Source organism: Stegodyphus dumicola, chromosome 5 (assembly GCF_044657685.1).
Source record: "Stegodyphus dumicola isolate Sdum_Otavi_A_Nest chromosome 5, ASM4465768v1".
NCBI lineage: Eukaryota > Metazoa > Arthropoda > Arachnida > Araneae > Eresidae > Stegodyphus > Stegodyphus dumicola.
The window spans coordinates 35,925,112-35,939,721 of record NC_140772.1 but is presented as its reverse complement, the minus strand read 5'-3'; the positions used below and the strand labels follow the sequence as shown (position 1 = coordinate 35,939,721).

The following is a 14,610-nucleotide window of genomic DNA, read 5'->3' as shown; positions in this document are numbered from 1 at the left end:
TTATGAATCTTTGCCAGTGTCAAAATTAAAATTTTTTTCTTAATTAATTGATTAGTTGCAGAACTGCGGCTAAATTTAATTACATTTTATTATTTTTCCTTAGCTTATAACCTTCAATAATAACCATTAAATCTTACATTTAATCATTCAATCTTTTAAAATCATTAAATCTTAGTTTGGGAAGGATAAACGAATTATATCTTCCGCGAGAAAAAGAGGATTTAATATGATAATAGTTCTAAAAAGCATTATTTCAGGGATTCTTGCATCCTTTGTTGTTTTATGCTTGATAAAATAATGAAAACCAACCTTCATTTTCTGTTTTGATTACACTTCTCAAAGAAATTCTGCGATAGCCATTTTACAGTACGATGGTCTTGGAAAAACAATTATGTTTCGTGACATTTTCAAATAAAAGAAAACAGAATACATCGTAAAAAAGAAACTACATTTCAAGGGCTATTACCTCTGAAACGAATGAAGAATAGCTTGGAATGAAATAATTTACTCATAATTGGCTTTTGACTGGAAAAAAAAATGATAGCAGTTTACATGCGGTCCTTTGCAAAATGTTTTTAAGGAAAAGTAAGTAAATTTTTTTTTTTTTTTTTTTTTTTTGGGCGTAAAAGAATTATTTTGAAATTTGTACAAGATTGTAAAAGACTAAAATGTTGAAAAGATGGCATCTACTAGACCTTCCAAGACAGAATTAATTTCACACCAAACAGAGTTTATTCTAAAATTAGGAAAAGTTCAACTTTACATTAATTTTCATGTGAACTTTTTTTCCTGAGATAGCAGTGATATTGTGCCAAAATGTATCACGTTGGCAGAATGTTTTGTAATTGAATGGTATTTTAAGGAAAACCTTAAAGTTTTCGGAATGTGTTTCATTGGCTCATAGAAGAAAAATTTTAATGTAATTCATATTCTGTTAGTAGAGGATTCATTTTAAATACCATAATTATCATGCGGAACAAAATGCTTGGCAGTATTGGTTTGACGTCTTAAACGTTTACATGTAAATTTTCCCAATTCTTCTACGTTACGCTAATATGCATTTATCATCATCGCGATCTGGTTAGCATTGCCATTGCGCAAACCATCAGATCTTTAAATTCAGCTTCACAGATATATTTATCAAGAGTGTTTCCATTTTATAAAGGCTAAAACTTTTAATTTATTTCTTATATTTAAACAATGTGTAACTGTTTAACATACTGAGGACTTGATAGTAATAAATATACTTCTTAACAATTTAAGTCTTAAATAATTTTTAAATAATATGCTTAACTGATATAATTTAAAGTTAATTTATAATATATATCTGTATAGCTGATAATCACGAACATTTGTGGCATTTCTGTAATGAAGAGGAAATGTTTGATATTATCATGATATATGCAGAAACTGTCAGTTTTTTAATAAATATTTAACTGATATAATTTATAGTATATTTAATTAATGTAATTTATGTGATATCTAACTGATATTTTTTTGTAAACTTTTGCACCACACTTACTTACTTAAAAAAGATATCAGAACTATTTATAGATTTAAAATAAGAACGTCACTTTTAAAGTAATGATAAAAATAAGGAACGGTACTTAAGAATTGCAAATAAGCACAAGTGTTGTGGGTTTTTGAGATAAGTTGTATATTTCTATGCTTTTTTCTTTGTTTTAACATAGTAAATATTATTCACAAAGAAACATAGATTTAGAGCTCGTGATAAAAATTTTTGTGCGAATTCAGACGCCACACAATTCTTTAATAATACATTACTGTCAGTTGTTTCTGTATATATGCTTTCCTGAGATGGGATAAGTATTTAAACAATAACTGTTTTAAAATATATTTAAAAAAGCTAGAAAAGATGCAAGAAATATGTTCAGATTCTTCTTATATTTAATGCAATTATTAAGATTTTATGCAATAGAGCTTTAATATCGTATTTTTTTCTTTCAGTAAAAATGCAGACGCGGCAATATTTGGCCCTCTTACTGGTGAGTACAGTTTTGTGTCATTTTTTAATTATTTATTTTTGAGAATGGCAGAAACTTTGTTTTATTACTTCTGGACTATTTCGCAGTGTTTACTACATTGCAGGACGTGGATTTTACATTTATTTTTCGTACTAAAACATCTACTCCTGGGTGATCCTTATGTTTGCAACTGCCAAATTCTTTTCCCACATGAAAGCGCAAATTAAGATATTTATTCGCATAACAGAAAGAATTACTGTAAGCTACTGTTAACGCAGATCGTTCCAATGATTAACCAGATTAACAAGAAGAAACTAACACTTTATTGAAATACATAATATCTTTTGCAGTTAAGTTAAATAAAAGCCTCTTAGCACTCGAAAAATAAAAGAAAACTCAACTCTAAACTAAAAAATAACTCGAAAAATAAAAGAGAAATTATCAAGTCTATTATTGTTAACACTAAACAATCACGAAAAATCACCACAAGCCCTCAAAGAACAAAGTCAAAAACAGAAGCTCAGTACAATTGTACCACTCAGAATTGAATAACAGCCCCAGAGCCGTAAAATCACTGAACACGGGTCGTTACTACTTGGAATCGATTGCAGGTTGGTTGCATGGGCGTTTTTGTGGTTTCCTCATGTGTAACATCTATACGAGCCAGTTTTCCTTAGAATTATCTCCACGAAGGCATCCCTCCCCTTAAGCAGATAATCCTAGTGCTTTAGTATAGTCTGTCAAAACAAACCTGAACTGAATAACTTAAATGATTGACTGAAATGATCGGCTCTCTTTATGTATATATGTAATATATTCAAACTCAGAAGCAATGACCAGGAAATTGGAGGGAAGACAGATTAAATCTTCAGTTTTATTTTCAAAAGGCTTCTATTTTTGATTACTTACGTAGCTAGATCAAAGCGTGGAAAGCAAGTACATTATTTTCAGGGTGAAGTCTTATTCAGACTGAGTTAGTTTTGGTTCTCAATACATTCTGATTGGACAGTTAATATTGCTCTAAAATTACTGTTGGCTGGTTGAGTTCAATTTACATCATCATAATTACGTAAGAATCATATGATATAGAATAGTCTCGAAATGACGCAGTGCAGTGAGGGGTTACTATTTTTAGAACAGAGAAGGGAAGTTTACGTTGCTAATTTATTATTTTACATATTCTTTATTTTTCATACAGATATGTATGTAATGTGATATTTAGAGAATAGCTGCAATGGATCGGCGATATTTTTATTTTGATGTAATATTTTAAAGAGGCTTTACCGCGTAGTTACATAAGATGCATAGAGAAAAGTAGGAGTAGTGGCGGAAAATAATAACACGCAATTTATTTCTCGAAACTTAATTCTTTTCTACACTATATCACACATCATTTTGGGTGAGAAATGCACCCCATAGTTAAGTGCACTTTACATACCTTGAAAAAACGAATAAAGTACAGCGAGAAACGCACGTTGTCAGCGAGGAAGAGGAAAAAAGGGTTTTGCAATAGTAGTAGTGGTATTTACAGTAAAAGTTTCTTTAATCTGATAGGCTGAAAACTTACAGCCCTACAGTATGATAACTTAAACGGATTAATTCTGAAAGGCGCAGTCCAGAAAAAAATTTATAAACGCTTTAGAACAGAAATGAGAGATAGCCAAATTAAAATGAGGAATTACAAGGTTAAAATAAAGTTAGTAATTTTGAGCTTCGTATTTATTAGAGTTTGAATTTCTGATCAATGGAGATAATATATGAAAAACTTTTTCTAATGATAAATTATTGGTTTATTACTTAGCAGCTTTAGCCCAAGTTTTAGGCTTCTTAATTTACTCTTAATAACTTATATATATGTGTGTGTGTGTGATGTATCAGCTTTAGTCGTAGCTTAAAGTATCAGACGATAAGTTTAAAAAACAGGACTCATTTATTATTGGTCAGGAGAAATAGCAGTTACAAAATCAGATATCCGGAGTAAATAAAAAGAATTAATAATAACTTTTTGTATGAAATTTACTGCATCGTGACATTTAAGAAAAAGCCCCCCGATATTCTTTTGCGAGTCCTTTTATAGCCTCTGGAAAGGCGGAGCTTCCAAGAAATGACGTCAGCCTCGTCAGCCATTCCAGTTTGCTTGAAATATTTCCAGAACATTCTATAACTGTACGTGTAGAATAGGCGGGAAAAACAACTTGACTACGGGGCTGTAGATTTAATTCCACGTACTTTCAAATAAGAGAACGTCGCCATTAAAATTGAAAAGAACATACAGTTAGAAATTCAAGTGTATTCTTGACTATGGAATTTTATTATTACATATATATATATAATATTTTTATTTATGATTATCTGAGGAAGCTCAAAAAGTATTCTAAATTGAATATCTAAAAATTTAATTAAGGAGACTGAGATTAAGCTCTCTCTCTATATATATATGTATATATGTGTAAAATATAAAAAATACGATGGCTTTGCTCTACGCGAACAGGCAACCTCTAATTATTTTTCCGCAATTTCAGGATCTTCCGCCTAGACCAGTACTTTCGAGAACATTCTGGCATGTTATGTAATCGCTACTATAAATGCAGAGTTCGCGCCGTTGTTAATCAGATGCTTCCTGTTCTCGCTGCTATAAGAATTTGCTATGCTCTGTCTCATATTCTTCCCTTTGTTAGAATAGTTATGACGTTGAAAGGTCTAAATTTAACCTTACTTTAATTTAAATCAATATTGGATATGTAATTTTGGAGAATCTAAAAGAACAGTGATCTGCCATTTTAAGTGAATAAAGATATGGAGTTTTTTAAAGTCTTCAATTCGGTTGCCTTCCACTTCGCAACGACTACACCCGGACTCTGATGTGACCAGATTGCTAAGCTTCATAATTTCCAATGCCCATCTACTGCAAATATCACATATATATGTTTACCATATATACTGTAATATAGACCCAAGCAAAATCGTGAGAAAAATCTTTTCTAGGATCTTCTAAATTGCGTTCTCCGTAAATTTCCAGAATGTCGCTTAGGCCAAAACTTTCAAAATGTGATTAATATGGCGACAAAAATTGTCACCAATCAGGAGGATGTTTGACTATATCTGCAGTTCTAATTGAACAGTCTTTACAATTCAAACGTCGATTTCAATTCGAATGCCACCGTTAACTTAGAATTTACAGCTAATCCGAAGTAATCAAAAACAAGTAATTATGACTAACAATAAAATATATTATTAACAATTTATTTTCATTTCGTAAGAAGTTTAATGTAGAGACTAAGTTCATTTGATTACACGTTACCAAATGATGATATGTTGTAATATGTATGCTATAGTAATTATGAGCGTATGTTATTATCATGAACGTATGTTATAATTATGATAACTTAAATCAGTATTAAAGACAAAAAGAATACACTACAAGTAACGGAAGACTAAAAATTGCTAGATATGAAGACATTAATTTGTAAATAGCATTAGAAAATAGGATCAATAAGTTACCCTGAACAAATGTCAATGAATTCAAACTCTCGCAAAAAAGACAATTAAATATTTTATTTTATTTATTATCGTTTTAATTATAATATACGATGTTTCCTTGTTTCGGGTTACGTACTGATGTGATTAAAAACACCTCCCCAAAATATATCTGCTGTTACTGTTCGAATTTTTATTTTTGCATTTCCCTTAGGCAGTTTTGTTTCATGCTAATGGTTTTTAAAGCAACGTTTTTAGTAAACAATGCCCGGGTAATCTGCAACCTAATCATCCCAGTTAGTTATTTGGGAAATGAACAAGCAAGAGCAAACTGCTGCATTACATACGGAAAATAAATGCGCAAGTAGAAATCAAACCAAGGTGAAAGAATACTAATAAAATATGCTTATAAAACTTGCATAGCAGAACCTTTCAGACATCTGCAATTTTTACAGTAGAAAAGGTTTATGGGGAAACTGAGGCTACCAGGTTATAGGAAATAAGTGGAGGCGATATACAACTCCACATCGACCTGGAACGTTTTGAATCTAATGGTGCCCCGCGGCTACTTGCCTAGAATTAAAAAAAAAATTAGTGACTCCATCGTATTCGAATGTTAAACATGACCCGATAGTTTGAAACTCGGAACGTTTACACCTGCTGAGTGTGACTTGAAGATGCAGAAAGTTCGTTTTTTTACAGTTGAAAACGAGCAGCTAGTCGAAAGTTCGCAGACACTAAATGGGCCAAACAAATGATAGATAAAAATACGCTCTGTTTAAAAACGTTCGTATGATATACGAAAAGGTGAGGCGTTTGAAGACTGGAAAAAAAATAATAGAGATAATAAAAAAAAAGTGCGATCTGGAACTTTCAAATTACAATCTAACGCCTCAGACAGGAGTTTACCATTAAATAAATTTTTTAAAAAAGTGAAAATTAGGAACAAAATTTCTGCAAATATTTAACTGGATTTCTTAAACAAATGTAATATGTAAACCTCAGAAAACTAAATCTTTATTGCTGAACATAATTAAAATTCAATTTGGGAAGTATTTAAAAAGTTGCAGCGCTTGTTGAGTTTTAAACATAAAATTGTATAAACAGAAAAAATATCAGAATATTAAAAGATATACTGTCGTATGAATCAAATTAAAAAGGATACGTACAGAGACTTACAATCTAAATATATGATCCACTATAACTAATAGATTTCATTTTGGATTCCGCAAGTTATAAATAGCTCTGCATTTTTATTTTGAATGCAAATTACTGTATCCAAAATAAAATTTGCATGCATTAAGTTTGAAGTAGTAATTTACTGCATGATTAGTAAAGTAGAGTAAAAAATTTTGTAATCGACTCTTTAGGGAAAGATTTATTTCAGACAGTTTTTTCTTAAAGACAACGCTTGCAGATATGCAAGTTTTCTGAATGAAGTTTCATATTTGATCCGCATTAAGTTACACATCTGCATTCTGCAGAAATGAGCATATTTATGCAACTTGCTGCAAAATTAAGTTTAAATATTCGATCAGATGCCGTTGCTAGTTGAAATCTCTTTTCCTAAACAAAACCTTTTACAAGAGTGCCTCGACATTAAGATGTTTATATTCTTGGGAGAAGGAAAGACGAATTTTCAGTGAATCATTTTCTTTCTTTCTTTCTTTTTTAGTCCAAAGGGGCTTTGTCCCTGAAGGGCTATTGCTTTCGTTTTGCGATTTTGCGTCGATTCACTATAAACGGCGAATCACTTTTCAAACTGTTGCCACCAAATGTTAGAGACCTGCATTATATTTGAAGAAATTAAATAATAAAAAATCTTCATAAATGTATGCATATTTCTCGCATTGTAATAAAAGAACGTTACATAGAGCCATCGAATTTTGAATGATGTAATCCTCCTACGAATATGGGCATCTGGAAGACCAAATTTGAAATTTGGAATTTGTTTTATTATCAATTTCCTATTTTGTCAAACTTTAAAGAATTTTTGATTAACAAACTCAATGATTTAAAAGCGAGCAATGGCAACACTCTACGGGAGAAGGGGAACCTTTTTATCTCCAGCGCGCGAGTCTCTGTATCGGAAATTTTAAAGATATGCTCATTTTAAAACTATTTTGCGATATTGCTGTTGAACTGAGTTTTATGGTTTAAGTGCGAAAAACATGATATTTAATAAATAAATGTAACACACAAAATGTTAAAAAAAAACGCCCCTTTGGACGTAATTTAAAATCTGAAACCCTTCAGATTTTTTTTTTTTTTTTTTTTTTGAGAGAATCATTTAAAAGTTATTTTGTTTTGATTTCTTAACAAAATTTTGCAGCAGCTGTTATTTTAATGCTGCAAGTTTTGTAAAAAAAGTGCATTTGCCTCTTGACTTTCTGTTACAGGTTGATTGCAAAATTTATCATTCTGCTGATTGTATATTCTCTTATTAGCCTTAAAATAAAATATAATGGTTATGATGAAGTTTTGAAGGTACAAACAGGATGCAAAACGCCACACGCATTTCTTATTTATTTATTTTTGATTTCGTTCAAACAGTAATACATTTTTGTTTCATATTGATATTTTTCATTTTATACAATTTTATATTGTAAAAAACGAAATTAGAATCGAGTAAAGAGTTTTTGACATTCATTCTTAAAGAAATTTTAATATTACTCAGAAGTAAAAATTTACTTTAATATATTGAAACCTGCATATGTTATTTTTGAAAAATTATTTATAGAACATTTCATGCATTTTAATATTTAAAGACATGCACAATGAAATAACTCATCATCGTAATCTGTAAACTCGTCTTCGAAAAATTAGACTCTGAAGTCTTCAGTCTGCTTTTTTTTTTATTTTACGGCAAACTTCAATCTTGAAAAATATGCAATCTTTCTTGCCCTTCATCTTGACATTTGAACAATACTCTTCAACAAAGCTACACCCACACTGAACCACTTCAAGAAAATTGGATGAAAAATATATTCCGCATTCCAAATGCAGAAAAACGTGGGAGGAGTAATTCATTTCTTATTTTTTTTTCTGTCTACATTAATATGAAGGAAAACGTCTCCTCGTCCTCCGAGAACTCAGGAGCACCAAACGATCACCTGCAGACTTGTCTAACAAGGTAAAAGCAACGTTTATGAAGTTAACGGTATGTCGAGCAGGAAGAACTTTTCGAATTTCCATTAAACGTTTTTAGATTGGAAAGGTTGGGGCAAACTGGTAGAGGGGGGTTGCTTTCAGGCTTTGCGAAAGAGCCACATCTCGGTCTACAGCGATTTGCTTTCGATAAGTACCCCTAAGCTCTGTCTAAGCGAAACTTCTTTCCCAGGATTTTTTTCCTTGGGGATAGCCAGACTAAATTTTATTACTTCCAAGAACAGACTAGACGGCTAAAAAAGAAAGTCATATTTGACAGTCTTGAGGCGCGTACCATCTTGCATGGTCTGATCCTAGACGTCAGTTCATAAACATTACCTCACATTATAATGTCTGATGTATTTTGCAATCATCCAAAGTGTCCGAACCCTTGGTAGATGTTAAGTAAGTGAATTATTGCTAAGTCTAAAACAACAACAAACACTTGAGAAGGGTATAAAAGACACTTTATTTAAAACTAAGAAGAGAAGGCACACCTAGTGCTAAGAACTCAGCTAACCACACGTGGCGAGATAACTAAAAGTAACAGTAAGTTCAGATGCAAAATTTAAATACGTTAGTGGCCAAAGGCTACACAGAGCAGTTAACGCGAAGTTGGCTCAAAATTTAGCCGGGGTGGATAATCACAATCGGCAACTATAATGCAAGAACGAAGACTACAGATTTTATCTTATCTAGCAACCTAGTACCATAGCTTCGAGAGGTAGAACACTGTCTGCCTTATAATCGCAAAACTTCGCCTTAAACACACGCAAACTAAATTTGCATTCTGGCTGGAAAACAGAAGGGAGACGTGACAGTAAAGAACCAAAACATAAAAAAAATTAATAAAAAAAATCTGAAAGCCTTTAGATTTTATATTACGCCCAATGGGGAATTTTATTAAGGTTTTGTGTGTTACTTTTATTTATTAAATATCATATTCTTCGTTCTTGAATTATAAAATTAAATCCAACAGCAATATCACAAAATATTTAAAAGAGCATATCCATAGAATTGCCGATACACACAGTCTCGCGCGCTGGAGAGAAAAATGTTTCCCCCCCCGTAAGGTGCTGCCATTGCTCGCTTTGAAATCATTGAATTTTTTAATTCAAAACTCATAAAGGCTTTACAAAATATGAAACAGTTAATAAAACAAATTCCAAATTTGGACTCCAAAGGCCCATATTTGGATGGAGACGTACATTATTCAAAATTTAATGGATCTAGGTAGCGTTGTTTTATCACAATGCGAAAAACATACATATATTTATGAAGATTCTTCTTTATTTAATTTCTTTAAATATAATACTGGACGATAAAATTTGGTGGGAAAATTTCAAAAGTTATTCGCCGTTTATAATGAATCGACGCAAAATGCCAAAACGAAATTAGTATCCCTTCTGAGGTAACGCTTCTTTGGGCTAATAACTGGTTAATCAACCTCATCTGAGTTGAATGTTCTACCACGAAAGCAATTTTGCTGTTGAACTGTACATGGCATGAATGCGAAAAAAAAGGAGGCTTTATAAATAAAGCTAAAATGACAAAAAGGAATGGATTAGCAGAAGTGAGTGAAGCAGCAGAAAGGTAGAATTATGGTACAGCATTAAAAACCTTAAAAAAAATCCTTTTCGCCACTAAAATCTGAACCATTTCAGACTGTTTTCTTCCCCTTCCGTTCCAGCAACTAAATAATTATAAATCTGTCAGACAATATGTTGCGAGAAAAGTAACAAGAAATCTCACATTAAATTCTGTACCAACCTAATTCAGAATAAGTAATGAAAACGTCAGTCATGCCTGTTTACATTGAATAAATCCTTTATATGGAATACTACCTACTGATATATAATTCCTTCAGCTTCTGCGTTTCAAATTTTGCCTCCAAAATAGTCCCTTTATTCACGCATTATTTTATGTTTCATAGAAGGATGTAAAGAAATTTAGATATTTTTGAAAACTATAGCTCAAAGGAAGCCTTCTGAGCACGCAAATTATCTTCACGTGTCCATAACTAGCCATCTTTGTCAAGCATGACTGTCGATTTGGATACAAGTAGGAAGTAGAAACCATGTGATGAGCGATAATTTTCACAACTGATAAGACATTGGCAGGTGAAGTAAGTCAAGCTTGTCGAATCTGCTTGAGGCGATGATCTTTCTCGTAAAGAATGAAATAGAAAACATTCTTTAAACAGTTAAAAGGCACAAAAAATATTTTCGCTTCCAGGGTGCGGCATTCTACAAGAAATTATTAATTGCAGTTTTCTCGGAAGGGTTACGGTCAATGCTCAATAAAGAGGACATTTATCGGGAGTGTCTTAGTGAAAGGTGTGGTATATCTTTAAATGTTTCTGAATTGCTCATAGTTATGTCAGTTTCTCAATTGAAGAAAACTTGCATCAGTTTATGGAGCCACTGAGAATGACAGACCAATTACTTTTCTCTTTGCTTTATTAAGCAATATTTTAGTTACATTACGTCCACTGGAATTTTAATTTACGCATTTTTATTCCCTTGATTCTTGCTTAGACGGGATAGCTCTCAATGAACCAATGCCATTTGAGGCTTTTACAAGAGAACTACGAAATCCATTACTCTTAGTTCAACAATTTCGTATTGTTCTGTAATGGACAGATATTCCACAGATTTCGGACCTTGCTGATCTGGCACCGCTGGTAAATACATAATGTGTGAGAAAATATCGCTTGAAAAAAGAATGTTTTCTAATATTTATTGATATTTCTAGTAATATTTTATGTAGTTTAAAATTTGTTAAAGTTTTTACACGTAACCTCTAAACAAAACTAACATAATTTGATTTAGGATGCAAAAAGGCCTTTGATTTATCTAACGTATTCATTTATTTTTCTTATTTATTCTAATCTCAACTTCAGTCTGTTCGGAATATGCAAATTATTCGAATATTTAAGAAGATGCACTTGCCTAAAATGTAGAAACTTTTAAAGAAAGATTAGGTCGAAAAGGTAACTTTTATCCAGGAGTTCTGTTTGCGACACAATATACCTACTAATTATAATTAGAGTGTCTTGATTCAGAGCGTACTATGGATGATTAGAACCAAAGTATGCTGACGAAGTTTTATATATTTGAATTATGAAGAAGAGAATTCTGAAAAGTAGAGAAATATTATTTTTTCACCAAGTAGTTTCAGCAGAAACCTTATGCAAATTAGAAAACTCAAATGTCTATTGAAAATTATGAAGTAAATCTTAAACACTTATTTGCTCGAATAAATATTCCAGAATGGATCGCAATAATAAAAGAAGGTAAATTGTGTCATACCGTCTAATCTGTGTTATTGCGAAGATTACTTTCTCTAGATTGGCAACAAATCTACTATGTATTCAAATGTAAACAAGCAATGGCCGACATGGCAAAAATTATTAGGCTTAGCGGCACTTAAACAACTTTTAAATTTATGATAATTCTAAAAATATTGCATACAGGTTTACTAAAAGCATAGAAAACTTAGCCGGAAGATAAGGACAGGATAATTCAATCATTTTTAAAACAAAAAATGCACAATTTACAAACATATAAGAATAAAGAAACTGAGATCACTGAACCGAGTAACAGAGTGCATTATAACATACCGTATTTATGCGAATCTAAAGCGCCATCGAATCTAATGCGCATCCCCATTTTAAAACTTTAAATAATAAAAAAAATTGTTTGTCGGCGAATGTAATGCACATCAATGATATGAGGAATTTATTGAATCTTATTTTATACAACAATGGATTTGTATATAAACTATGAATTAATGGTATGATAATTTTATTTAAATTTAGATACCATATTTTATACAACAATGGATTTATACATAAAGTAGCAGAACATAGAATTAACCTATTAGTGGCTATTGTCATGTGAAACAATCATTGTTAATTAGCACTACCGTATATACGGTACCTATCGTAAAATATGAACATGAAATAAATCCTAACATATATATCTAGCTAACAGTTTCTACAATCAGGGATTAATAGTAAACGTCTTTATTCACTAATGTTTTCATCACTGGAATCCTCGCAGCTCTCTTCGTCAGAAGCAGATTCATTTCTTCTTTCCTCATCATCGTCATCGTCATCCTCGGCGTTCCACTGCCACGTCATTGTCACTGCTATTCAATGAATTTGAAATGCAGCATTTCTTGAAAGATTTCACAATCATTGGTGCTTCGATGCTTTTCCAGGCAGCAGAAACCCAGTGTGCAACAATGTGCGGTGCAGCACGCTTAATTTTTCCTATCGGGGTCAATACACGGTTTGGCTCACAAAACCATTTTTCGTACTCCGCCTGAACGTACCCCTTAAAAGGTTTATTTATACTAACGTCCAGGGGTTGTAACACAGACGTTATCCCTCCAGGAATTATAACAAGATCACTGCCTAGGCTGCGCATCTTCTTTTTTACGTCGTCGGTGAGATGACCACGAAATGCGTCTAGAAAAAGCATTGATGGTGGATTAGAGAGCCCACCGGGACGGCGTTTCCATACATTTCGGAGCCAATCAAGCATTAATGATTCCGTCATCCACCCCTTCTCTTGGTTTCGAATCAGGACATCATCTGGGAACAGCTTTTCACTCTTAGGCGTTTTAGGGCATGTTTTCCGTTTGAGGATTAAGAAAGGGGGAAGTTTGCACCCGTCTGCTGTTATTGCCAGCATCACTGTTACGCGTTGTTTTTCACATCCCGAAGTTTTGATGATACCTTCCTTAGTCCCCTTCTCCGTAATGGTGTAGTTACGAGGCATATCAAACCAAATTGCCGTCTCGTCAGCGTTGCCAATTTGCCCCATTGAAAAATTCTTTTCCTTCCGAAGTGTGATGACATACCGCTGAAATGTTAGTAGTTTTCCCTCAAAATCTGCAGGAAGCTTTTGGCATATTGTTGTACGGCGTCTTAGAGATAAACCCATCCGCTTCATAAACCGATCCACCCATCCACGGCTAGCCTTCAACTCTTGTTTCGGTATTCCAAGAACTTCAGCCTCCTCTTTTGCTTTATTTCTTATGGTGTCACTAGTCACAGGTTGTCCATTCTTCCTCCTTTCACGTACAAATTCCAAAACGTTTTCTTCAATTTTAGGGTGTCTTCCTTTGCGAGGGCCAGTGAATTTCTTTCTACTAGCTTTAGTTGCAAACAGTGCCAATTTCTGTTGCCGCCACAAGCGAACATTGCTGTCAGCTACGTTGAACTCTCTCCCTGCCTTTCTATTGCCATTTTTTCAGCATAAAGAATTACTTTATGTTTGAAAGTAGCGTCACATGACATTCTTCTTTGTTTGCCCTCCATTTCGTGACGACGTACTCTGCAATTTGTATCCTCTATGTAATAATGTGTCAACGATAAATGTAACGGTAAATGTAGTCGAGAAATTTGGTTGACGTCATCGGCGAACTTTGCACTCGAATCTAATGCGCACCCCAATTTTTAATACTACATTTGGCCAAAAACGATGCGCATTAGATTCGCGTAAATACGGTATATTTATATACTTATGGTGCGGCCAATTGCAACCAAAATACGAGGTGCACATCTGCATGTTATAGCAGTCCTACATACAAAATTTCAACGTTCTGAGGCTACTCGTTTTTGAGTTATGCGAGATACATACCGTACATATGTACGTACGCACAGACGCCACAAAAAATTCTCTTCAGAATACATTTTAAATTAGTTTTACAAATTTTTGAGGGAAAAAGAGTCCTTTATTCTGTCCTTACGAAGAGATGTCAAGCAAACACATCGTTAAATTGCATTCGATAGCGGTGAAAATGGATATTTTCGTTGAAATATGCTGCCTGAAACTTTTCGCGATTACAATACTTCCTTTTTACTTCGTACAAGGAAGTAAAAATGTGGCGACAAAAGAAAATCAGTTGATGCAGAAATCAGTTGCAAAGTCTTTAATTACATTTACAGCAACAATAAATAAAATAATAAATAGAAATTTATAACATAAAA

At 32.8% G+C, this 14,610-nt stretch overlaps 1 protein-coding gene across 1 annotated transcript in view; it reads left to right on the top strand.

The window, feature by feature from the left end:
* LOC118186622 (cuticlin-3-like) overlaps positions 1 to 14,610 on the top strand; it is a 217,709-nt gene that overhangs the window by 15,568 nt on the left and 187,531 nt on the right. The window contains exon 2 of the mRNA XM_035356726.2: positions 1,969 to 2,006. Within this exon, the coding sequence (XP_035212617.2) occupies positions 1,969 to 2,006 (38 nt within the window). The remainder of the gene's footprint in view (positions 1 to 1,968; positions 2,007 to 14,610) is intronic.